The sequence below is a fragment of the Elephas maximus genome, chromosome 8 (assembly GCF_024166365.1).
Source record: "Elephas maximus indicus isolate mEleMax1 chromosome 8, mEleMax1 primary haplotype, whole genome shotgun sequence".
Lineage (NCBI taxonomy): Eukaryota > Metazoa > Chordata > Mammalia > Proboscidea > Elephantidae > Elephas > Elephas maximus.
Window position 1 is genome coordinate 7,082,268 of NC_064826.1, and position 26,620 is coordinate 7,108,887.

At 50.9% G+C, this 26,620-nt stretch overlaps 1 protein-coding gene and 1 gene segment (V, D, J or C); both read right to left on the reverse strand.

The window, feature by feature from the left end:
* Positions 1-774: 774 nt before the first annotated feature.
* Positions 775-25,559, reverse strand: LOC126081527 (T cell receptor beta constant 1-like). The segment is given in 7 exon segments: positions 775-1,031; positions 1,237-1,343; positions 1,462-1,479; positions 1,616-2,014; positions 6,553-6,632; positions 25,052-25,355; positions 25,526-25,559. Coding segments are annotated over 7 exon segments (963 nt in total).
* LOC126081811 (anionic trypsin-like) lies at positions 13,230-16,661 on the reverse strand. The gene is made up of 5 exons (XM_049893933.1): positions 16,622-16,661; positions 15,463-15,625; positions 14,207-14,460; positions 13,769-13,905; positions 13,230-13,422 (listed from the first exon to the last, which is right to left on the reverse strand). Exons 1-5 carry the CDS (start codon positions 16,659-16,661, stop codon positions 13,273-13,275), a joined length of 744 nt encoding a protein of 247 aa, XP_049749890.1. The 3' UTR covers positions 13,230-13,272.
* Positions 25,560-26,620: the final 1,061 nt, after the last annotated feature.

The window sequence follows — 26,620 nt, forward strand, 5'->3', positions numbered from 1 at the left end:
AAGGATAGGCAGGTGTTCCCCAGGAAGAAGGATATGATGTCATTCCAGGAGTAGTAGCTGGTCAAGGGGCCTGAAACCAGGCTGCTCAGGGGGAGGTGGCGAGGTGGGGTGCAGAGATAAAGTGGTGGTCAGCCCGGGGGTCCTATGTTCCTTCCTGAGGACTTCCAAGTGCATCGCCATGATAATAACCAGGCAATGGATAGCCGCAGAGATAGGGCTGATCCTTGGCTGGAGGGAATTTCATTTCTTGCACCTCCAGGTGTGGCTGGGAGCTTTTTCATGCCTGTCCAATACACCAGGGAGAGATTCTGTAACTGGGAGACACAACCGCCCTTGAGAATAAACTTCCCAGTCAGCGCCTTTTCTGCCCCTCGCTGGGAGACCTGCCTGGGGCACTGTGGAGACAAAGGGTGCACTTGGCGACAGAACTGCAAAGAGGGGGTGAGCTGCAGGAGACTAGCTTCATTTACCTGCGGGCATGCAGTTGGTGGGACACACCTGTGCCAGCTCTTCCTCAGATCAGCTTTGTGCAGGGCAGGACATAGACTCCTGTCTGGCATCCTGCTTTTCTAGGCTGTTCTGGAGCAGCCCTCCTCAGCTCCCATCACTACCTCGCACACTTTATTAACCTTCCTGAGCAGGATGAGCCGTGTCAGTCATGGCGGGGGGGGGGGTCGGTTCCCCACTCCGTGAATACCTTGTGACCCCCTCCTGGTGAGCTGGAAGATGACAGGGGGTTTGGGGAAGGGCAGAGGAGAAATCAGACATTCCAGGAACAGCCAAGCAGACCGTGTTTATTGGGTTGGCCCACTGGGGTTCAGGCTTGCTAGGGAGCCCCCGGGTAGGAAGTCTCAGAGACACACACCCAGGTGCACATGCACTAGGTGGGTACCAGGAGGAGTGGGGATATGAGGACTCCTCCTCTCAGCACTGGCTGCAGATGGGGAGCGGGGGATCCTGTTAGACATAATGAAGGGCCAGAATCTCCTGGCCCCCCTCCAGAGCTGGCTTCAGGAGTCTTTCTTCTTGACCTGAAGAAGGGAAGGTTTTGAGGTTGCCAGGAGCCAGGAGAGGTGGGGGTTGAGTGGATGTAGGGGGTTCTGACAGTCTCCATTTGATTTCTGGGGACCCCATCTTCCTCTTCCCACCAGCCCCACCCGATCCCACAGGGAGTTGTCTCTGAGGTTCCCAAGCACGTACGCGGCCCCGTTCTGCTGCCCACCTCCGGCCCCTTACCATGGCCACCAGCACGAGGGCACTGACCAGCACAGCGTACAGGGCCGCCTTTCCCAGCAGGACCTCGTAGAGGACAGTGGCTGACAGGACCCCCTGCTGGTAGGACACTGGGGGGGGCAGCCTGTGAGCGGGTAGCTCTGGTCCCCACCCCCACCCCAGTGCCCCCAGGTTCCCCAGGTTCCATACACCGCACAGATGTGGGAGGTGCGGGGAGTGCTCACTTACCTGAGGTGAGGCCACAGTCTGAAAGAGAAGGGGGGATGGGTGAGAGGCTGTACTGTCTCAGGAGAGCAAAACCTGTCAGCCTGCAGACCACCGAAGCCCAGGCCACAGCACCGGCCAGACCCAGCTGCCCTGTCCTTCCTGTCCTGTGTCTCACCTGCGTGGCCCCAGGCCTCGGCGCTGATGTTCTGGGTGACGGGCAGGGGCCCATTGTTTTCCTCGTCCCACTGGTCCTCGTCCTCGGCCGAGAGACCGTAGAACTGGACTTGGCAGCGGAAATGGTTGCGTGGGTTGTGCCAGAAGGCAGCCGACACTCTCAGGAGGCTGCTCATGCAGTATGTGGAGTCACTGACGCCAGTGCACCCCTTCTGGGGCTGTGGGTCCGTGCTGACCCCGCTGCGGGCCTCCTTGCCGTTCACCCACCAGCTCAGCTCCACGTGGTCAGGGTAGAAGTTGGTGGCCAGGCACACGAGGGTGGCCTTCTGGGTGCGAGAGATCTCCGCCTCTGAGGGTTCAAACACGGCCACCTTGGGTGGGGTCACCTTGCTCAGGTCGTCTGGAGGGGAGGAGGCAGATTTGGTCAGAGAGCCCTATGGGCTCTGGGGCAGGTAGAGGCCGTGTGTGTGTGTTTGTGTGTGCACGTGTGCACATATACCTGTGTCCATGTGAGTGTATGAGTGTGCTCGTGTGTGTATGAGAGTGTGTGAGAGGGAGGGGAATGGCCCGTGTCCAGGCAGTGACCAGCAGCAGGTCCTGTCTGGCTGGGGTCTCCCTCCCTGTCCCCTGTTGTTGCTCTTCCTCCCCTTGCCCCCTTCCCTCCGCCACCTGGAACACACTGTCCCTTTCTCCCCATCCCCTATAGGGGGCACCATGTCCTGATTTCTGGGTAGCTCTGCAAGGCCTCCCACCCTTGGCCTCATGGGATTCTCTATGGCGAGTAGGCCTGTCTGCCTTCCTTCCTGCTCGAAGCCCTGCTCTGTGCATTGCTGTCTAACCTTCCAGACTTCATGCAGCGGCCTGCAGCCCAGCTGCACAGATTTGGAGTCAGGGACTCCTGTTAGCAACACGAGCCTGGAAACAAAATTGATCTCTGCTAATTACTATTTTCCTTTTTTCAACGTGTTTACGTTTGTCTGTTTTGGTGATGCCCCGAATTGGAATAGGCCCTTCTTCTTAAAAGAGACAGTCTTCCCACCACGCCTGATTTCATTTTCTTTGTATACTCTACCCAGCGTAATTGGCCTTGAGCAGCCTGGTGCCACTGTCCATTGTCTGTCTATGGTGCCTGTTGGCTTCTACCCTGGGGTACACTGGGCAAGTGGATGCCCGCCCAGGATGGCTGTGACCCAAGGAAGATATTGGTGCGGGGTTGACCCTCTCTCTTCCCACAGCCTAGCAAGCCACCCTGCCAGCTTTGGGATCCGCAGCCATGTAGTCAGATCGTGGTTGTGGGTTGCACAGGTCCTGAGCCCCAGGACTATTTCAGCAGAGGGCCACGCTGCAAAGCCCGGGTCTTCCGCACGCCTGACAGACAGGAGAGGTCCAAGCTCTGGAATTGTTGGGAGAAACATCCTCACCTGAAGACACATGGGGACGGGAGGAACCATGCCCGTCATTCCAGCACACACCCTTGGCCAGAATTTACTCTGTCCTCCCTTGGCTCTGTTTTGGCTACGGGATAGAGTTTTTGGAGCAGGAATGTGGCAAACCCAGACATCTCCACCTTATCCAAATTTGGAAACTGATCCTGATGGGAAAATGGAGGCCCAGGATGGAAATAGGCGAGTTCTGTGACCCAGCGATGACAAGTAGCAGTAACAGAAAGGACAGCCACTTTCACAGAGGCATCTTGTGGTGGCACAAATGCTCAAGCGCTCCACTATTAGCCGAAAGGTTGGCTGTTTGAACCTGCTTGGAGGGGCCTGGGAAGATCACAGCCTCAAAAACCCTATAATGAAGTTCTACTCTGCACATATGGGGTCATCATGAGTTGGAAAAACAGCCTCCATAGAGAGTTCAAGTAAGCTCTCCCGTCACAACCCAACACCTGGGATGGCATTGTTTCCTACACTATGTGTGTCCCAGAGAGCCTGGAGCAGTGAAGCCCCCTTCCCAGACCTCGTAGCCCCCTCTGAGAACAGAGCCTGGGGGTCCACGGGGCTGTTTCTTAGGTCATGCGTGTCTCTCCAGCCCAGACCCTACCCCACTTCCTCCCAGTCCTCCCACCTTACCCACTTCCTCTCAGCACAGAGATGGCTCCTTCCCCCTGGGGAGCAGCCTCCCAGCCCAACTGTTTTAGTGCAGACCCTGAGGTTTGGGAAAGGTGTCTTCTTTGTAGCTGGTTTGCTGCTGAGCTAATGTGGGTTTCCAGCAGTAACGATTCTTTCGGATCTCTCTCCCTGGCACCTACCGAGTACAGTATACCCCAGACCCACCCGCTGCCCTGTGGTACCGTGAGAAACTTCTGCCCTCCTAGCACCCACGTACTACCCCCATGTCACCAACCTGCCTCCACTGCCTCCTGGGCCTGCCAGCCTCCTCAAAACCATAATTAAAAACAAAATAAAATAAAAACAACAACAACCTCCCCGCCCCAAACCTGTTGCAGTCGAGTTGATTCCAACACATAGTGACCCTACAGGACAGAGTAGAACTGCTCCGTAGGGTTTCCAAGGAGCAGCTGGTGGATTCGACTGCTCAGTTTTGGTTAGCAGCTGAGCTCTTAACCACTGGACCACCAGGGCTCCCCAGCCTCAGGAAGATAAAAGTGGGGCTTAGAAACAAGGAGAGACAAAGGGAAGAAGGGAAAGAAGGTGAAAGCCACGTTCCGAGCTGGAGATGACGCTGAGGAGCTGAGGAGGGTCACTGAAAGGATCCAAGCGTGCAGAACGGGAGTAAGAACAAGATGAAAATGAGGAGAAGATCACAAAGAAAAGAGAGAAAGTCCAGCTAAAAAGTAGAGATGCGAGAGTGGGGAAACCTCCAGCCCTGAAGCCCAGCGAGGCACCAGCACACCAACCTGTGAAGCTCTGGAAGGTAGAAGGGCCAGGGGGACTCCAGGTGGCCAGGGCAGCTCTGACCTCCCACCTTACAGCCAGTGCCCCTCTAGGACTGTTCTTTGTGCCCCCATACCACCCTGGAGACGAGGGAGCCCATACCTGTCACGGTGAGCCTGGTGCCCAGCCCGAAGTTGAGGGGTGAGTTATTGGACACAGCCGAGAACGGCTGTGGTAAAACCCACTGGGGCCCCCTAAGAGCTGGAGTCAGGGGTGTGGACCAGAAGAAAGGCCTGAGCATTCAGCAGGGACAGCGGGGACAGAGGGAAAGGCTCTGTAGGGCAGAGTCACATTCTCAGTGGAAGGATGGACCAGGAAAGCAGAAAGGCCGATTACAAGAAGACGCAGAGGAGAGAGAGAGAGGACTCACTCCCGCCGCCCGCACCAAGGGTGGCAGATGAGCCCCATGGGCTCCGCGTGGACAAGAGTGACAGCTAAACGCCCTTCACCAGAGGCCAAGATCTGGCTCCAAGGGACTCTGCCCGCCACCCCTGAGCTGAGCCTCACCTAGGACAGAGAGCCGTGTCCCCTCTCCAAAGTGCTGCTCCTGGTTGCCACACAGCACAACACCCTGTGGCAAACCCAGTGCAGCGGCGGCCTCCTTCCTCAGCTCTGGGGTCTGCCACACATCCACTGCCCCACACCTGGGCCCTTCTGCAGTCTGTCCCCACGGAGCTCCCAGGGTTCTAGCTCATCCCCACTCCTCCACACCCAGGACCTTCCATAGCTGTGTTCTTCATGGAGCTCTGGGGGCCCTGCCCCATCCCCACTCCCCCACACCTGGGATCTCTGGCCCTGTTCTTTGTCCCTGACCTTCTCCAAGAGTCCCCCTGGGACTCTGACCTGACCCACCATCTCCTGAAAGAAGCCTGTTACTCACCCAAGACAGAGAGCTTCGTTCCGTTGCCAAAAAATAGCTTTTCATTGGTTGCACAACATTGGAGCCCAGCAGGAAAACCTTTCCCTGCTGCCTCCCCATCCCTCCGCCCCGGGTCAGCCAGCTAGCTTCCCTCTGGCCTTAGCAGACATTTGATTCCAGGGGTGGGAGGCTGGGCAACTGTGTGGCCTGCAGTACGGTCGGTGGTCAGAGGCCTGCTTCAGCCTCTGGGGCCCCTCCCCAATGTCCATCACCCTGGGTGAGACTGGCCTCTGAGGCCTGGCCTTACCATCCACCCTGCTCTGATGCCCTCAGGGAGACACAGATGGACAGGTGGTCCTGCCTGCCTGAGACCACATGCTTCCCAGTGGGGAACCCCGGCTAGGCAGGGCCATCCGTGAAATCACTGGGGATCGAGCCCCCGGCCCTCTGTATCAAGACAAGAATTCAGACCTTCCTGGTAAAAATGCACTTTTGCCAAAGCACTGAGACAAGCTGCATCAGTCCCTGCTTCCCCTTAGGGGTACCTAGCCACTGAACCCAGGTTCACTCACCAACAACACTGAGCTGGGTCCCCTCCCCAAAATAGAGGGTGTCCCCAGAGCACAGTCTCCCAGGTCCACCTCAAAACACCGTCTGTTGAGCCCAAGGGTGCAGCTGGGCTCAGAGGGACATGGGGGCCTTCACGGATCTCCCCTAAGAAAGCCACCGTCAGCTTCAGACACTCGCATACCCTACAGAGCCTCCCAGAGCCCTGAGAGCTGGGGAAGGGTGCAGCACCAGGATGATAGGCTGTGTCAGCAGATAAGATGAGTGAGCAAGGTCTTCTCAGGCTCATTTAAGCTTTGGGGCCTTTTCTCATGCCCCATCTCAGGGTAGTGCCATCTCCTCTCCCATCTCCCTGGCCCCAGGGCTCAGTTGGGGGTCTACTCAGAGCCTTCTCCCTGTTGCTGGCTCGGTTCACCGTTATAAGAGCCTCCCCCAGACCCCTTTCCCCATTCCTGAACAGGGAGCCTGGCCTCCCTCACCACACCTCCCCAGACCTTACCGATGACAGTTAGCTTGGACCCCGGGCCGAAGGTGATATCATAGTTAGCACACCAGAACGTGGCCACTCAAATGGACCCTATGGGGCCTGGGAGCTGCTCGGGAGAGTCTTACCTACCACCGTGAGTCGAGTGCCTTCTCCAAAGAACGCTTGGGTGTTTGCACAGTGCCGGGGGGCATGGAGGAAAGCAGGCCTGAGATGAGGAGCGGGGAGGGGCCAGCAGGGTCTCAGACCGTAGGAAACCCCCCCGGGCTTTGTAGGCCTTGGGTTTGTCCAAGAAAGAGCATTTTCCAAGGAAAAGCGCTCCGGCCTCCCGAGGTCCAACCAAGGGCCCTGCACCCCATTCTGAAAGGGTGTCCATATACAGGCCCCTCTCTGAGGGTCATCGAGGGACGTGGCCAGGACAGGTGACCTGGGGAGGGGCAGGTCCTCCGGGACCTGTGACTCCATCCATTGGGATCCGAGACCTCTCTGGCTTCTGCCCGGGGCCTTTGGTACAAGTGGGCCACCCTCTGTCCCTTCCCACTGACCTGTGGTGGTCCCAATGGGGTTGGATGGAGGGGTCCCTGTAACCTTCTTCTGTGACACCCTGAGGCATTCTCCTTAAAGCTGCGCCCTATCTTCCTTGACTCATGGCCTTGGCCTGACCTGCGGACAGGTGAGGTGGCAGCATTCTGTGCCAGCTGCCCTGGGGCTGAGACCTGGGAGAGACATGGGGTGGGGGTTGTGGGGCAGACAGTGGTTTTTGTAAAGGCCTCCTGCAAGTTTGAATCACCGTGGATCCCCTGTCCCCACAATGTTACAGCTTTGTACAAAAACAGCCCCTCCCACAGCCCGCCCCCTAGCCGAAAGGAGCCAGCTGCTGCTTTGAGGGGAGCCAGGGTGGGCGGGAGAGGCAGAGACGGGGTGCGGGCGCCTCCTGGTCTGATGTCCTCAGTTCCTCAGAGCTGGGTGTCTCTGCAGTGCTGGCCGCCGAGGGGACGGCTTTTCTAGTGGAAATCCCCCGCCCCCCCGCAGCTGTCGTCACACGGGGAGCCACCTGTCAACAAGCAGCCCCCCTTTGTACCCCAGTATTGCTGGGGGGAGGAGCTGCAGGAAGGACGGCAGGCGTTCAGGCCTTGACCACCCTTCACGGAAGCTGGACCCCTCCTACCCAGACTGTCCCTCCGGCTGCACCCGTGCCTCCAGGGGGTCACTGGGGTCTGAGTTCTCTGGGAGAGTGGCCAGGAGCTGGGCGAGCTCGGCTTGTCGCAGTGGGTGTGCTTCAGGGATGGACGTGGGTGTGGAGGCGGGCGGGGCACGAGTCCTCAGCCCTCTTCCTCACTGGGCTCCGCAGCCCCTTCGCAGGGAGAGCTGCGGTCCCCCGTCCCTGAAGGGCAGAAGCACTGCAGGTTGTTCTAGGGTCTTTAATTCCCCCCCACAAGATGACCTTGAAACTTAACCCCCTCGCCCGCCCAGTCCAGCGTCCCATCCCGCCAGGGCGCGCCCCCACATCCCCACTGCTATTAAAGTGCAGGCGCCTGGGAGCCGGGGTGAAGAGGCCAGTGCCCGACCCCTGCCGTGCTGCCGTCCTCCGCCTCCTGAGAGTTTCCCCTGAAGCGTCGCCTGTTTTAGGACCGGGGCAGCACGGGGGGCCACGCGCCTGCAGGGGGTTAGGGGAGGGTGCCGAGTGCTTGGGGGCTCTGGTACTGAGGGGCCTGTCGACAGGGTCGGCGCCACCCACCGCAGCCCGGATCCAAAGGTGGACCCAGAGTTCCGGGATTCAGGTCCTTGCTCCCTCCCGGCTCCTGCCTCTGGTGCCCCAGCTCCTCAAAGCTCTCCCTGCTCCTGTTCCTTCAGCTTCAGAAACCAAGGTCCTGAGCCTTAGGACGTTACAGCTGGGGGAATTCCCTATAAAGCTGTTCCTTGCTGAACCCTAGAGCCTTCAGGGTCGTGGCCTCGTGCTAACAACGAAACGAAAGCCGGTTGTCATCCAGTCAGCTGGGACTCGTGGCGGCCCCACGTGTGTCAGGGGCGGCCCCACGTGTGTCAGGGTCCAACCGTGCTCCACAGGATTTTCGGTGGCTGAGTTTTGGGAAGTAGATTGCCAAATCTTTCTTCTCAGGTGCCTCTGCTTAATAGAAGGAAAGCCACAGCCTCTAATCCAGTCACACAGCCCTGCTGTTTCTTTCCAAGCCCTGGTTCTGGAGGAGGCTGGGTTCGAGAAGAGGCCTCTTGTCAACGTCCTTTACCAAGAGGCCGAAGCCAGGCCACCTGGAACTGTTCGCTAAGGGCCTGACCTAGGAACATTGCTTTACTACCATTGGCCACTGCGTCACAAAGAACAACAGCTTGTTGGAGAACCTATTGGAGAGGCCACTGATCACAGTACAGCTCAGGTCCTTCTATACATTTATTTTAAATGACAAAAATGCCAACAGAATTTTTTTCCTACTTTCTTTTTTGATTCTAAAATTCAGAAGGAAAAACAAACAAACAAACAAAAAGCACAGCCACAAACGTTCTAAAAAGAAGAGCAATTGAAGAGGGGGCGAGTGGCCTTGCCCTGTGATTGATTAAAGCATCTTCTAAAAGGTCAACAATTAAAACAGCTCAGAACTGGCTCTTGAATAAACAAGCCAGGGGGCAGATGAGAAAGCCCCAAAGAGGCCAAGTACGTACAGAAAGTTAGTATACGTTAGAGGTGTTATCAGTGGGGTTAGGACGGACTTTTAAAATAAATTATGTTCAGAAAACCAGGCAGGGCTGCAAGAAGGCAGAGTTAGGTCAATTCCACATGCCATATACCCATAGATCTCTGAGAGATAACAAATTTGAATATTGAGAAACAAAACCAAGAAAGTACTAAAAGACCCCAAAACCTGTTGGTATCAAGCCTGACTCATAGCAACCCTAGGACAGAATAGAACCGCCCTGTAGGGTTTCCAAAGCTGTAGTCCTTACAGGAGCAGACTGCCACATCTTTCTCCTATGGAGCTGCTGGTGAGTTTGAACCGCTGACCTTTCAGTTAGCAGCTGAGTGCTTAATCATTGTGCCGCTAGGACTCCTGTACAAAAAGAAAACATGGAAAATTCCTCTATTACCATGCAGTGGGAAGGGCTTTCAAACTGTGACTTAAAATCTAGAAGAAAAATTAAAAAAAGATAAGCTTGACTAAATAAGGATGGCACAGCTACATAGAAACACGTAAATGGAATCAGAAGACAAATGACAATGTGGAGAAACCTTTGCAAGTCTCATCATGTACCTCCCTGACACACGTGCAGTCCCGAAAACCAGTAAAAAATGACCCAACGTTCCCCCCAAAATGGACAAAGAACAGATGGTTCAGAGAAAAAGAGACTCAAACGGTACTTAAGGGAAAAAAAAATCTCACAATGATAAATGCAAAGTAAAACTACACTGAGAGACCGCTTTTCAACGATTTGATTAACAAAACCTCAAAATAAGGACAAACTATTCTCTTGGCAATTTTGTCAAATAAGCACTCTTACACCTTGGTTCCTGGTTCCCTTATGGGGAGCAATTTGGAAAGATCTAGAAAAATTACACACGCATGTACTTTTCCAACCAGTAATTCCACTTATGGAAATTTATTCCTGTAAACACTTTTGCACATAAATGAAAAAATAAAAAATGTGGAAAATGCTTGCATTATTTGAAATAGCAAAAGAGTGGGAACAACTCAAGTATCCATCTGTAGGAGACTAGATAAAAAAATTGTGATACAGCCACACGATGGAATATCACTCAACACTAAAAATTACAAGAATGCTTTTTTTTTTTTCGCTAGGGAATGATTCCTAAGATATATTGTTAACGGGGAGCAAGCAAGCTGCAAAATGGCATATTCCATATGCTAACTTTTGTCTAACAAAGGGGGGAATAAGAATATGTGTTTTTATTTGCTCCATTCTGCATGAAGAAACACAGGAAGGATACGAAAGAAATTGAAAAAGAAAACACTTACTGGGATGAGTAGTATAGATAGGGGCAGCCTGGAAGGAAAAGTAACATTTCTCAATGCCAACTTCATTATATCATTGACATTTTTGAGCCACATGAATTTATTTTCTATTTAAAAGAACACTTAAATTCATGAAATTGATAAGAAAAGAAAAACTCAAGAAAACAGTGCTTTAAATAATACCCCAAAATCATCTGCAACTTAAAAACAAAACAAAACAAAGCTACTTGTTTAATTTACAAAGTCATTCTTTTTTACAAAGAAGGTCACTTACTTAAGAAGTAGTCAGTGGATCCCAAGTTACCTGGAAACTTATTAAGAATGCAAATTTCTGCTAAGTCCCCATGCCCCATGCTCTTTTGCATCAAAATGCCAAGAACTGTACCTATTAATTTCTGTTAAAAACAGGGCTGTTAGAATTTAGGGAGAAAAAAGAAAAATGGGAGACGTTCTGTTTCTTCAGTGAATTAACGTTGTACCCTAAGCTAAAACAAACGGCCATTGATTGCTTTGATTATGGAATGTGCTCCTTTGAGGCACGCTGTTGTCAATTTCATGATCTTTTGATCTATTATGTTTTTCTGTCTTATTTACCCCTTTCGTTGTTGTTAGGTGGTGTCCAGTCGGTTCCACCCGAAGGCCACCCCATGTACAACAGAACAAAACACTGCCCGGTCCTGAGCCAGCCTCACAATCGTTGCTATGCTTGGGCCCATTGTTGCAGCCACTGTGTCAATCCATCTCATCGAGGGTCTTCCTCTTTTTTGCTGACCCTCTACTTTCCCACAAGTGATGTTCTTTTCCAGGGACTGGTCCCTCCTGATAATATGTCCAAAGTATGTGAGACGAAGTCCCACCATCCTTGCTTCAAAGGAGCATTCTGGCTGTACTTCTTCCAAGACTGATTTGTTCATTCTTCTGGCAGTCCATGGTATATTCAGTATTCTTCACCAACGCCATAATTCAAAGGTGTCAATTTTTTGGTCTTCTGTATTCATCGTCCTGACTCTTTTTACGTACAAAAATTTACCCTCTATAAGTTTCCTTTTGATGATCTAACCAGAGGCCCAATTTACTTGTATAGAAGCCTGGCACTCATCCTGACTGGCCTAACAGAATACCACCCTGTGTAAGCATTGCGACCACTTTGATTCCTGGTGATCTGTGTGCCAGTTTTTCCTCCTGGTCAGAGTGCCCAGTGCTGGGGAGATGAGCAGTGCAGGCGCGGGGTCAGGCCATCCTCAGCTCGGGCAGCAGGGGGCAGCCTTACCTCACTTTTCTGACAGTAATGGCATCTCAGCTTGCTGGAGATTGAGAAGGAACCAGGGCTCAGGATGGGAGGGGAAGCTTGTGTTTTAGGGGGCAAAAAAACAGCTTATACGTGTGGAATTCTTGAAACCTGTCAAAGCACTTTAATAAAATCTCACGTCAACCTGAAATTTTCTCACAATTTCCTCCAATAAGAAACCTGCCAAAATTCAATAATCTGGTCACAGTCACACACAAAGTAGGGAGTGGAGCTGCGGCTGGAACCCAGGCCTCCAGCTTAAGTGCTGGGCCCTGGTAGACATGCCCTGCTGACGCCCCTACCCTGCAGCCTGATGACTGGTTTCTGGCCCCTTTCTATCTATGAGATCTGGGACAAGTTAGGAAACCTCAGTAAACCCCAATCTGTTATCCTTAACATGGAAATAATAATACTTCCCTAAGGGGTTGTATTATTATTAGGGTCACTATGAGTCAGAATCGACTCAATGGCAATGATTTATTTTTTATTTTTTAAAATGGGGTTGTTGGAGCTGTGGTGGCATAGGGGTTAAGTGTTCAACTGATAACCCAAAAGTCTGCAGTTGGAATCCACCAGCCCCTCCTTGGAAGACCTATGGGGCAGTTCTACTCTGACCCATAGGGTCACTGTGAGTCAGAATCGACTTGATGGCAATTTTTTTTTTTTCAAATGGGGCTGTTGTGAGGACTAAAAATGAGACCACACATGCGAAGATGTGTACAGTGCCTGAGTACAGGTAGAAACAGTTGTTATTGTTAGCTGTTGTAGGGTTGGTCCCTGACTCATGGCGACCCCATGCACAACAGGATGAGACCGTTTTCATTTATGGGGTTTTCACTGGCTGATTTTAAGAAGTAGGTAGCCAGACCTTTCTTCCTAGTCTGCCTTAGTCTGGAAGCTCTGCTGAAACCCATCTTCCATGAGTGACCCTGCTGGTGTTTGAGACAACAATGACATAGCTTCCAGCAATCTGAAAGCCACCACAGTACAACAAACTGACAGGCAAGGGGTGGGGTGATAACATCCCATTGTTGTCAGGTCGATTCCCATAGGGTTTTGGGGAGCAGATGTGTTAATACAAGTCAGGGGTTTGAAACTGTGCCTGGGGCATAGCAAGCTACTCCTGAAGCACTTCACATCTTTTGGATCCCTCAACAGGCAGGATTTGAGTCGGGTTGGCTGGAATGGACCGGGAATTGGAAGAGGCCAGGGTGGTTGGTCCCACACTCCCCCAGGTGTGTTTGTTGGGGCACAAGAGTTCCGTGTGGTCGCAGGTGGCTGGGAAGTCCTGCCAACACCTCACAGGATGCATGTTTATGCAGTCGAGGCCAGAGAGGCTTTAGTCAGTCAGGCCACACTTATCTTCTGTGGAAACGGTCCTGCCCACCCACCCCCATCTCCTACGGTGCTGTTAAGCCAGGCCCCACAGACACGTATGGGGGCCCTGGGCCTGGAGGAGGGGGAGCCCCGTCTGACCCCCAATGTGGGACAGTTCCCGAGCGAGGGGGAGGAAGCAGACACAGATACAGGCCTGAGCAGGGTCACTTTATTGTCACCGTGATGACAGGGCAGGCACCTCAGTTGGCAGCAATGGTGTCCTGGATCCAGTTCACGTAGTTGCAGACCTTGGTGTAGACACCAGGCAGGTTCTCCTGGGCACAGCCATAGCCCCAGGACACGATGCCCTGCAGCTCTCCATTGCAGACCACGGGGCCGCCAGAGTCACCCTGGAGGAGAGGGCCGAGTATAGAGAGGGGTCAGCATCCCAGTCTGATGGTACTCAGGGGGTAGGATCCCAGTCTGATTGTACACAGGGAGACGCACCTCTAGTCTAATTGTATACAGAGGGAGGGGGAAGCACCGTAGTGTGACTGTACACAGAGGGCAGTACCCCTAGTCTGGTTGTGACAGGGGAAGGCACAGCATCCCTAGTCTGATGTCTGATTGTGCATAGGGGAGGAGGGCAGCACCCCTAGTCTTGTTGCATGCAGGGGGAGGGGCAGGACCCCTAGCCTGGCAGCCACACTCCACCTGAGGGCTGTGTGGGCTGGGGGCTGGGCTTCAGGATCTCACCTGGCAGGAGTCCTTGCCTCCCTCCAGAAAGCCGGCGCAAACCATGTTCTCAGTGATCTCACCGGGGTAGGAGGCCTCGCAATCGGCCTGGCTCAGCAGTGGGGCATCCAGGCACTGCAGCAGCTCAGGGTAGTTCACTGCGGGGCACAGGAAGCAGGGGAGGAAATGTGGGCATCAGGGCTGCGCATGACGGCAGCTGTGGGGACCATACAGTGCAGCCCAGTGAGGAACTGTGACCTGGGTTTCCTTCCCCAGAGGGTCACTGCGGACCCTGCCCACCCCCCAGCGACAGGAGCGGTGTGAACAGCAGCTCTGAGACCTAGAGCAGAGCCTGCAGGAGTGCAGCCGGAAGTGTCTGCAGGATGAAGGAGAAGACCCCACCGGGACACGCGTGGTTCAGGGATGAGCATGGGCCATGCAGGTGAGGGTCCCACTCACCCCCAGAGCTGAGGGTGTTGCCCCAGCCAGAGATGAGGCACCAGGTGCCAGCAGACGCACAGCCTGAGGGCAGGGCCACTGGCGACACCTGCGAGTTGATGACAGCACTTGAGGACAGCTTGATCAGCAAGATGTCATTGTCCAGGGTCTTGCTGTCATACTGAGGGTGGCGGATGGTCTTGGCTGCGCTAATGAACTGCTCATTCCCCTCGAGGACATCGATGTTGTACTCACCCAGCCTCACTTGGATGCGGCTGTCAGGCAAGGGAACGGCAATGAAGGCCCCTCCCCAGCCCAGCTCCGATGGATCCCTGCTCTGTCCGGAGTGCCAGGTCTCTGGCGGGTGGTGGGGGGTCAGCACAGTGGTGAGGTGGAAGCTTCCCCGTCCACCTGTTCCACCCCCTCATGCCTCTTCGCTCTGCACACGAGAGAGCTCCCCCAGACCCCGATCCCGGTCCCTCCTCGGGCCCTGCTGACCAGGTGCGTCTGTAGACTGCGTCATCCTGTAGGACCTGACCCAGGGGCTCTCAAAGCCTTAGTCGCTGTGGAGTCGATTATGACTCATGGTGACCCCCCTTGCTGCTCCATAGGGTGACCTTTCAGAAACAGATCTCCAGGCCTGTCTTCTGAGGTGACTCCGGGTAGATTCGAACTGCCAACCTTTTGGCTAGTAGTCGAGTGCTTAACTGTTTGCGCCAGCCAGGGACTTCTGCAGCGTCAGCATCACTTGGGACCTTTGTAGGAATGCAGACTCTCAGGCCCCCCAGGCTTACGGAATCAGGAACTCTGGGCTGCAGCAGGGGGCAGCCTGAGGCTTACCACGCCCCCAGCTGATTCTAATGCAGCCCAAGTCTGAGCACCTGTACAGCCTGGAATCAGCCAAGGGAGAGAGCATGAAGCCAATCAACAGTCGGGCCCTGTTTCTGGAACATTCTGAGGTATTCACTCTGGGATTGGACCAGGCATTGGGATCTCTCAAACATTTCTTAGGTGGTTTCTTTGCAGCCACAGGCCAGGGTTACTAGGGCGGGGTCCTTGCCTGCCTGCCCCCTACTCAGAAATAACCCTACCTGTTGTCATGGTCCTGGCTGGTTGGTGTACTGGCTTTGGCACCCTCCGTGCCCTCAGCTCTTGCAGATTCGGCAGCTGGCAGCATTGCCTCCTCCCCACCATCCTTCTCATCTGTCTTCAATGCCCCACTGAACCCGAGTTCTAGGGCTCCCCGGCTATGGGCTATTACACTGGTCCACACTTACTACTTGTAGCAGTGGGCTGCGGATACCACCCACTGGTCGTTGATGAGGGACCCGCCACAGAAGTGGTAGCCCGAGTTCAGGGATGCCTGGTAGGGCACGGAATTCTCCTTGCAGGTGTAGCCCCCGACAATCTTGTCATCATCGTCTTTTGTGGGGAGAGAGACTTGGGTGGAGAGAGGAAGGGAGAGGGGGTCAGCAGGCCGTGGGAGGCAGAGCCCAGGCCTGTGTCCGAGCATGCTAACTAGGCTTCATGACCAGCACAGAGGGAGATACTAGAGGGGAATCGAATGATTCTGGGGCTCTGTGGTCTCCTAGGCCCCAGCCTCTTCAGGGGCACTAGAGTGAAGACCCAAGAACTACCCCTAGGAGAATCTTAGGGAAATGTTGTTTCCAGTCCATGGAATGCTGCCATCGGATCTTCACCGGTCTACCCTCCACCGCCACTAGGCCGCTTGAGCCCAGGTTTTCCAGATGGTTTGGCCTCGCTGGGAAAATCTCTTGGTGGGATGGCCCTGGCTGTAGCAGCTTCTCCCACAACTTATGTCTGGGCGTTGGGCAGGGTGGACAACAGCCCCCAGGCCCACGTGGGCAGGACAGAGGTAGGCACTGTTACCGGCCAGTGAACAGTGATTCCCAACCTTGGCTGCCTTCCTGGGAGTCTTCAAGTCACCAGGGAAGCTTAAAAATCCAGTGACCACGTCACAGCCCAAGCCAACTCAGTCAGAATTTCTAGGGCCTGGCATGGGTATTTTTCTACCTCTCCAGGTGACTAAAAAAAAAAAAAAAAATTTTTTTTTTTTTTTTTTTTTTGTGACTTAGCCATGGCTAAGAATGGCTGCAGTGGCTCACCTCCAGGACCACCTCCACCTGCCTCCTTCCAGCTTCCTCACCTGGTTCACCTCCAGGACCACCTCAACCTGCCTCCCTTCCAGCCTCCTCCACCTCAGCCCCAATGTAGATGGGTGATGGTGGGGGACGAGGAGTCAGGTAGAAGGTGAGAAAGGTGAGCCTTTGAAAGAGTCCAAGGAGGGTGCATGGTGGGGAGGAGGATGTGGACAAGGGATAGAGTATTGGAGCCCAGCTAACTCAGGAGAGGAAGCAAATGAGGTAGGCCCAGGCCTGCCAGGAGAGGGAGGCAGGGATGACTTCATGGACTCACCAGCAGTGCCCACCAGGGCAAGGATCAGGAGTGGATTCATGGCTGCAGAGGTGTGATTGGAGGTGGTGGAAAGTCTGCCTTATATCCCCCCAGGTGAGTACAGAGGTGAGGAAGGAAGTGAGGGGGCCACCCTCCCCCAGTACAAACACCTGCAGCTTTTCCCTTCCCAGGGTGTTGCATCAACACTGTGAGATGTACAGGTGTTAGGGAAGCTTGCCTTCAGGGTGAGAGGGAGATGGCTGATCCTGGAAAAATTCTGGGATGGGGAGACAGGGATGCCAGCCCCCCATCACACAATGGTGCTTCCTGAGGCCGAGGAGGTGAGGGTTGGGGAAGGGTGAATGGCCTGAGCTCTTACACCCTCTGACCTGGGGAGATATTGGACCTGCTTTAAGGGGGCAGCATGGCTGGCAGCTGGCTGCTCAGGGTCCTGGTCCATGAGAGGACACAAGTCTGGTCCAGCCTTATGCTTGTGAGCATGCCTTCTCCTGGGTCTGCACCAGTGGGCAGGAAGGTGGAACCCAGAGGCTCAGGGAACCAGAGTCCCAGCAGGAGAGGTGCTGGTGGGAGAGGCTGGGCCCTCAGCAGGCTGAAAGGTGGGGGCAGGGGTGCTGGGGAGAAGGAGGGGGTAAGGGTTAAGTAGGAGACCACTAGATACATGGGGAGATGGAAGACCAATGCCACACCCCTCCTTTTCCTCGATGTGGGGCCACCCTGGAAGGTGATGAAGGTGATGAGAATGGCCCCCACCTCCTGGGAGCTGGTGGCCCTGGATAGAATTTCTGCCCCAGATCTGACATGAGGAAGTATTTGGAGCATGGCAAATTTGGATTCTGGTCAGAGAATCTCTAGGTAGAAAGATTAGCACATGGTAGAGGGCCATGTACTGGAGCCATTAACAAAGACTGGAGGGGAATTCTGGAATTTTCTATCTTAGATGGAGGTGGACAGCTGTGATGCTCAGCTCACTATGGAGTGGATATCTCCAGTCTTCCCAGAAAGGCTCTCAATTTGGGACCTGCCAGGGCCACCAGGACACAGCCTGCAACTTGTCAAGGCCAGATCTGGCCAGGAGAGCGTGTAGACCATTGGCCCAGTCAGAGGGGCCCCCTTATGAGGAGTTCTCTTTCCCATTTCCCCCGAGCAAAGTCATGAGGACAGCAGTAGGCAGGTTCTTATCTGAATTCTGTGAAAGGAAGAAAAGTATCTTACTTTCTGGAAATGGTGAACATACAGGGTTAGTTCAGAATACTGGGGGTGGGAGGACGGCAGCCTGCAGGTTGCAGGGTGGAGTGAAGGGAAACAGAGGGGCTGGGGGACTTGGGGCACAGGCTCATGGGGTGGGAGGGACACGTGGGGTGTCCTCCAGTTCAGCCCCCAGCGTGGCTGCTGAGCCAGCTTCTCCACGACAGGAGGCCCCTTCTCAGAGCCTCCCCTTCTCACTGTGCCCCCTGGGCCCCTGATGGACTCACAGTTAGACTGGAGCACTGGAGCCTGCCAGCTTTTAGAGCACGTTCACACAGACACACAACAGTGGTACCCCAAATTGCCTTTGCATTGAGTTTCAGGGTTTAACTTGTGACAAATACTTCAATCCTTGGCATGCGGGAAGAAATGATCGACATTTGCACAGCAAGAGACTGAGACTCCAGAAGGCCCTGTCTTGCCCAAAGGCATTCAAGATGGTGGAACTGGGCTTGTGTCCCATGGAAATCTGGAAAGTGTCCAGCCTGAGAATTCCTGCAGGTGGCATCTGGCAGGCTAGTGGTCTCGGAGGGGAATGATACATCCTGATCCCTCCTGGCTGGAGTGGAGGTTGGAAATGACCTTTCATGTGGCACCTGGTCTCAGAGTTTCCCTTACTTTGGCCCTGGGCCCACTGAGGCCCTGTCTGAGGTGTGGCGACACCACTCTGGGGCCCATATGGAGCTGGCCGAGCCTGTGGTGGCCAGGCTATGGAGCCTCATTAATGGGTTGTGCTGGCCTCACCCCTTCTCTTCTTAGGAACTCCTGCTTTAGAGGAGAAGGGGAGACTTGAGCTAGGTTCTAGCATGCCCCACGGGAGGTGACCCTTGAAGCAAAGGAAGCCATGCCAAATTTGTGCACAAGGGGTATGCCCTTTGCATCTTTTATCTATTCTTCTCGCTTCATTAGGGGGGAGAAGAGGAAGTCTCTAGGAATTGAGGTTTACACTTTACCTAAAGACAGGTTGGTTCCTGTCATTCAATGGTGACCATCTTTAAGTGCATGGTTTAGCCACTCCCTGTCCCATCCTTTGGCCTGTATTAAAGTTACTTGAATGCCTGCAGGGCCTACTGGATAGTAAGCAGAAGAAAGCCAGGACAGATCCCATCAGAGGGCCTGATGTGGGTTGTTGTTACTGAACAGCTCTGGCTTGTTCATGATACTCAGGGTTTAGTAAGTGACCTAAAAAAAAAAACAAAAAAAAAAAACCCATTGCTGTCAAGTCAATTCCGACTCATGGTGACCCTATAGGACAGAGTAGAACTGCCCTACAGGGTTTCCAAGGAGCACCTGGTGGATCCAAGCTGCTTACTATTTGGTTAGCAGCTGTAGCTCTTAACCACTGCACCACTAGGGTTTTTTATTTTTCTAAATCATCTAGACCCACACTAAGCCTTACAAGCCAAGTTTGGGGGTCAGTCCAGTCAGTTGACTGGACTCCCTCCCATGCTTGGCTTGTAAGGCAGTCCACACTTGGGAAGGCAGCCAACTGTTTGGCCCACTTCCTCTCAGCCAACTTGGCCAGGAGGGTCTTCAAAAGTCTCTCAAGACTCCGAGTGGAGTGCTTAGTCTGCACAGGCAACCCAGTTCCAACTGGAAAGCTGCTTTCTCAAGGCTACTCTGTCTGAGCAGGGTCTGGGCTTTGCATCTCTAGAACCAGACACATGTTCCTGTTCCCATGTTGGGGAACCCAGCAGTAGAAGGGGTTTGGCATACATTGTTGGGCTACTTCTCTACTTAAGCATTTCGGTTTGCTAGAGACTTCCTCCTCTCTACCCTATTGAAGTATGAAGAGCAGATAAAACATGCCAGTGGCATGCCGCCCTGTGTGCAAAGCTGGCATGGCTCCCTCAGCTTCAAGGGTCATCTCCCATAGGGCAGCTCTCTAGTGTACACTGGTGTCTGCACAACCTACATTATTCCCTTCCCGTTCAGAACAATCCACTTACTTTCTTGACAGGCTTTGGCTGTACAAACTCAATGTCTGTTTCTGTGCAGAGTTTTTCTCCAAGGAAGTCCACTGCTGCTTGGTGAAATTTCCTCTCCTCTGAAACATATTTCTTTACTCAATATTTACTAAATTCTTATGATGTTCCAGGAGTTCTTCTAAGCTCTAAGGAAACAGCATTGGAGAAGATAGAAAAGTCCCTTGCTTTCATGGTATTTAAGTGTGTGTGTGTATGTACGTATGTACGTATGTATATATGTATGTATGTATGTAGTTACAGAGATGGGAAGCAGACAGTTGAATTTCCCTATCATGTAGCTGGAGTTCTGGTGGTGCAATGGTTAAGAGCTCGGCTGCTAACCAAAAGGTCAGCAGTTCGAATCCATCAGCTGCTCATGGGAAACCCTGTGGGGCAGTTCTACTCTGTCCTATAAGGTCACTTTGAGTCAGAATTGACTCAATGACAATGGGTTTTTGGTTATCATGTAACTACCTAAAATAGTTTTTTTGACTTAAGAGCTGAGCTAATATTTTTGAACACTTATTTTGTGTTTGGAATGCATTATTTCAGTTTACTAATGGCTTAGTCTACTTAGGCTGCTATTACCACCCCAAAGCCCAACTGTCAACATCCATACTATTAAAGATTGCCCTTTGCCATTGCCTGTGTCACAGTCGAGTAGAATGTGGTCGATGACCAAGAATTATAGACCAACACCACAATGGAAACCAGCCACCTCCAGAAAGCAAGCCTTGCAAAGCCCATCTACTTTATTTCTTTGATTCTGAGATTCCATCCATTATAAGAAGCCCCATCAAGTATGTGATTGTTATCTTTGGAGTGGCAATCAACACTAGTACATTAAAGTTATAATTTGATTGTAGGACTTACCCATATTTCAGAATAATGGAATTGTGAAAAAGAATTTTTTATCCTGTAATAGAGGGAATATGGCATGGTAAGGATGGAGCTATTTCAGGAATCCTGTGTGGATATGGAGTGGTGTGGTGTGTGTGGGTGTGTATGTGGAGAGAGACACGGGAAACAGACAATATGTATATGTGGTGTCTATGCTTCATTTCAGACAACAATTAGGTGTTATTAAGTAGGGTAAGATGACAATGTGATAGAGAGAGGCTACTGGGAGCATCTACAAGTGGTACATTAGGTAGGGTTGTTAGGCAAGATCTCTTGGAGGAGGAGGGATTTGAGCTGAGACCTAATAAAACAAAGACATATATCAGTCTCTGGAGAAGAACATCATGTTTGGTAAAGTAGAGGGTCAGCAAAAAAGAGGAAGACCCTCAATGAGATGGATTGATACAGAGGCTACAACAATGGCCTCAAGCATAACAATGATGGTGAGGATGGCGCAGGACCAGGCAGTGTTTCACTCTGCTGTACGTAGGGTTGCTGTGAGTCAGAATGGACTCAATGGCACCTAACAGCAACATATATTTTGACATTTCTTTTGATATATTTTATGTAGAATTTCTATTTGTTTTGAGTGGATGTGGGGCTCCTACTGTGTTAGGCCCACCCACAGTGACTGGGAATCTGTGAGAGATCTGAGAGGAGAAAGAAAAACATTGACATCTTTAGCTCAACAATACATAAATCCCCAGCATTTAGATACAGAAACACAAATTACAGAAATAGTCTGGGTTTCCAGGTATATGACTAAATTCTATGCAATATTTTAACCTCAGGTGTGTAGAAGTAGTTTTGTCCACTATGACCACTGAATTCAGGAGTCCTCATTGATGTTGTGATGTCCTGAAGTCAAAATTGAGATTTGACCTGGAGAATTCCATCCTCCAAAACTCAGTAATTGTTGTATTTTTTTTAATATAATTTTTATCGTGCTTTAAGTGAAAGTTTACAAATCAAGTCAGTCTCTCACACAAAAACCCATATACACCTTGCTACATACTCCCAATTTCTCTCCCCCTGATGAGACAGCCCACTCTCTCCCTCCACTCTCTCTTTTCATGTCCATTTCACCAGCTTCTAATCCCCTCCACCCTCTCATCTCCCCTCCAGGCAGGAGATGCCAACATAGTCTCAAGTGTCCATCTGATCCAAGAAGCTCACTCCTCACCAGCATCCCTCTCCAACCCATTGTCCAGTCCAATCCATGTCTGAAGAGTTGGCTTCAGGAATGGTTCCTGTCCTGGGCCAACAGAAAGCCTGGGGGCCATGACCACCAGGGTCGTTCCAGTCTCAGTCAGACCAATAAGTCTGGTCTTATGAGAATTTGGGGTCTGTATCCCACTGCTCTCCTGCTCCCTCAGGGGTTCTCTGTTGTGTTCCTTGTCAGGGCAGTCATTGGTTGTAGCCGGGCACCATCTAGTTCTTCTGGTCTCAGGATGATGTAGTCTCTGGTTCATGTGGCCCTTTCTGTCTCGTGGGCTTGTAATCGCCTTGTGTCCTTGGTGTTCTTCATTCTCCTTTGATCCAGGTCGGTTGAGATCAATTGATGCATCTTAGATGGCTGCTTCCTAGCATTTAAGCCCCCAGATGCCACTCTTCAAAGTGGGATGCAGAATGTTTTGTTAATAGATTTTATTATGCCAATTGACTTAGATGTCCCCTGAAACCATGGTCCCCAGACCCCTGCCCCTGCTACGCTGGACTTCGAAGCTTTCAGTTTATTCAGGAAACTTCTTTGCTTTTGGTTTAGTCCAATTGTGCTGACCTCCCCTGTATTGTGTGCTGTCTTTCCCTTCACCTAAAGTAGTTCTTATCTACTATCTCATTAGTGAATGCCCCCTCCCACCCTCCCTCCCTCCCCCCCTCATAACCACAAAGGAATGTTTTCTTCTCAGTTTAAACTATTTCTCAAGTTCTTATACTAGTGGTCTTATACAATATTTGTGCTTTTGCAACTGAATAATTTCACTCAGCGTAATGCCTTCCAGGTTCCTCCATGTTATGAAATGTTTCACAGATTCCTCACTGTTCTTTATCGATGAGTAAGTATTCCATTGTGTGAATATACCATAATTTATTTATCCATTCATCTGTTGATGGGCCCCTTGGTTGCTTCCATCTTTTTGCTATTGTAAACAGTGATGCAATAAACATGGGTGTGCATATATCTGTTCGTGTAAAGGCTCTTATTTCTCAAGGAGTGGGATTGCTGGATCGTATGGTAGTTCTATTTCTAGCTTTTTAAGGAAGTGCCAAATCAATTTCCAAAATGGTTGTACCATTTGACATTCCCACCAGCAGGGTAGAAGTGTTCCAGTCTCTCCACAGCGTCTCCAACATTTATTCTTTTGTGTTTTTTGGATTAATGCCAGCCTTGTTGGAGTGAGATGAAATCTCATTGTAGTTTTGATCTGCATTTCTCTAATGGCTAATGATCATGAACATTTCCTCATATATCTGTTAGCTACCTGAATGTCTTCTTTAGTGAAGTGTCTATTCATATCTTTTACCCATTTTTGAATTGGGTTATTTGTCTTTTTGCAGTTGAGTTTTTGCAGTATCATGTAGATTTTAGAGATCAGGCGCTGATCAGAAATGTCATAGCTAAAAACTTTTTCCCAGTCTGTAGGTAGTCTTTTTACTCTTTTGGTGAAGTCTTTGGATGAGCATCGGTGTTTGATTTTTAGTAGCTCCCAGTTGTCGAGTTTTTCTTCTCCATTCTTAATAATGTTTTGTATTTTTTATATTGTTTATGCCATGTATTAGGGCTCCTAACATTGTCCCTATTTTTTCTTCCATGATCTTTATCGTTTTAGATTTTATATTTAGGTCTTTAATCCATTTCGAGTTAGTTTTTGTGCATGGAGTGAGATATTGGTCTTGTTTCATTTTTTTGCAGATGGATATCCGGTTATGCCAGCACCATTTGTTAAAAAGACTGTCTTTTCCCCATTTAACTGTTTTGGGGCCTTTGTCAAATATCAGCTGCTCATATGTGGATGGATTTATGTCTGGATTCTCAATTCTGTTCCATGGGTCCATGTATCTGTTGTTGTACCAGTACCAGGCTGTTTTGACTACTGTGGTGGTATAATATTAATATAATATATATATAATATATTATAATAATAATAGGTAATATAATATAATATTATATTATAATAATAATAGGTTCTAAAATCAGGTAAAGTAAGGCCTCGCACTTTGTTCTTCTTTTTCAGTAATGCCTTATTTATCCAGGGCTTCTTTCCCTTCCATATGAAGTTGGTGATTTGTTTCTCCATCTCATTAAAGAATGTCGCTGGCATTTGGATCGGAATTGCATTAAATGTACAGATCGCTTTTGGTAGAATAGACATTTTTATAACGTTAAGTCTTCCTGTGCACGAGCAAGGTATGTTCTTCCACTTATGTAAGTCTCTTTTGGTTTCTTGCAAAAGTGTACTGTAGTTTTCTTTGTATAGGTCTTTTTCATCTTTGGTAAGATTTATTCCTAAGTATTTTATCTTCTTGGGGGCTACTATAAATGGCATCGATTTGGTAATTTCCTCTTCGATGTTCTTTTTGTTGGTGTAGAGGAATCCAACTGATTTTTGTATGTTTATCTTGTATCCCGACACTCTGCTGAACTCTTCTATTAGTTTCAGTAGTTTTCTTGAGGATTCCTTAGGGTTTTCTGTGTATAAGATCATGTCATCTGCAAATAGAGATACTTTTACTTCTTCCTTGCCAATCTGGATGCCCTTTATTTCTTTATCTAGCCTAATTGCTCTAGCTAGGGCTTACATCAGTAATTGTTGCTAAGCACATGTATCCTCAATGATCTGATCAAAATAACTGGTTATTATTTCTAGGCTTGGAAGTCTGTTTTTGTAGAAATAACAATGCTTAAACTTCCTCTTTAAATTGTTTATTATTTTTAAAAACCACCATATTTTTGAATGGTGAATAGAGCCTGTGTTAAAAAAATTTTTTTTTTTTACATTTGATATCAGCTTCAAAAAATAGGTGAATTAGGGCATCAGCAGCCATTCTTGACTCCCTGAAGTATTGCTATGTATTATTCCAGAAGAAGTTGTACTCTGGGCCTCCCAGGTGCTCTCTTCCTGTCTGTGGTTAGAACTCACCTCTAGTGCTCTGTGGATTCCTAGCCCCACGGATCCTAGCCCCACCCTACCCGCACCCACTCCAAACCACAGGCACACAGACGGCAGCTTCAGCCTCCTTGGGGTCTGTGGGCTCATCTGGTGGACTGGGTAGGGGCGTGGGGTTCTTGCCCAGCCCTTGGGCCAGTGCCCAGCACTGTGCTCCAGCGCTGCACAGGTATATGCCACTGTCCTCGGGGCTGGGCTTGCTCACAGTGAGAGTGGAGAAGGTCAAGTTTGGGTGACTGATGGGGAACTTGTCCTTGCTGAACCCACTCTCATATGTGGCCCCTGAGCCCTGGATTGAGGTTGCAATCAGTGTCAAGCTCTGTCCTGGGGGCTGGTGGTACCAGAACACGTTAGCGAGTTCACTATAGACCTGACACTGGATTGTCACCGAAGTCCCAAGCTGACAGATGTCCCTGCTTGGCTTTTGAGAAACGAGGACAGCAAACACAGAGCCTAATTCCAGAGAGAGCAGGGAGATGCATGAGGGATCAGAATCCTCCATCCAACACGCCCCCCACCTCCTGACTTCTGCTCTGAGAGCACCTGGGGAGAAAGTGGTGCCTCCCCGCCCCTCGGCTCTGGAGTGAGATGAACCTCAACTCCCCAAGAGGCAAAGCTCACACCTGGTCCCAGGAGAAGCAGCAGGACACTCAGCATGTTTAGGTGATGGCTCCCCTCTCTTCCCTGAGAGAAGGCACTAAGTAATCAGCGACAAGTTCATCTTCCCTCCTATTTTGTGGTTGGTTTCTTTATGCTCTCAGTTGCCCTCCTCCAGCAGGGTGCTGAGTTTCTGAAGGCCAGGCAAGAAATTGATCTGCCCCCTAGTGGGGCTGTGTGGATCCTCACTTAGGAAGCACCTGCCTTTGCCCACCCACCCGTCCTTACTGAGCACAAAGTACGTGCTGCCTTTGGGAAGACAGGCATGATGGATGCAGTGTTGACCTTGGAAAACCAAAGGTAGCATTTGGGAATATGAGCAGGTGTTATACCTCAGTGTTCCAACTTGTCTGCTGGTCATCACAGTTGTCCCAGCAGCACAAGAGCAGTATATCTAAAGCTGAACTCACTGTATCTCCCCCAACACACACCTGAGCACATGTTCCTACTCCTGAATCATCCTCCCAATAAATAGCATCCCCACCCTTGCTCTTGGCTCAGAAGTGTATCTTCCTTACCTCCTTCCTCTCACCTGCATTGTCTACTATGTCACAACCTAAATGCATTACGTCTCTGCATTGTCTCTCACATCCCATCTTTCAGTTCAGTCATTACAGACCTAACTGTTCCATTTCTCTTTACCTAATTCTGGGCCTTTTGCTTTAGCTACTCGTTGTTGAAGATCAAGTTTCAGAGTCTCTTCTGACATCCATTTTCTTTCCTGTCTTTTTAATGATCTCTTGCTTTCTTCATGTGTGATGTCCTTGGTATCATTCCACAAAACTCACCTGGTCTTCAGTCATTAGTGATCAATGCATCAAGTCTATTCTTGAGATGGCATTTAAATTCAGGTGGAATATGTTCAAGATCATTCTTTGGCTGTTATGGACTTGTTCTAATTTTCTTCAGTTTCAACTTGAACTCGCATGTGAGCAACTGATGGTCTGTTGCCTAGCCTGCCCCTGTCCTTGTTCTGACTAATGATATTGAGCTTTTCCATCATTTCTTTTCACAGATGCAGTCAGTTTGATTCCTGTGTATTCTATCTGGCGAGGTCCACG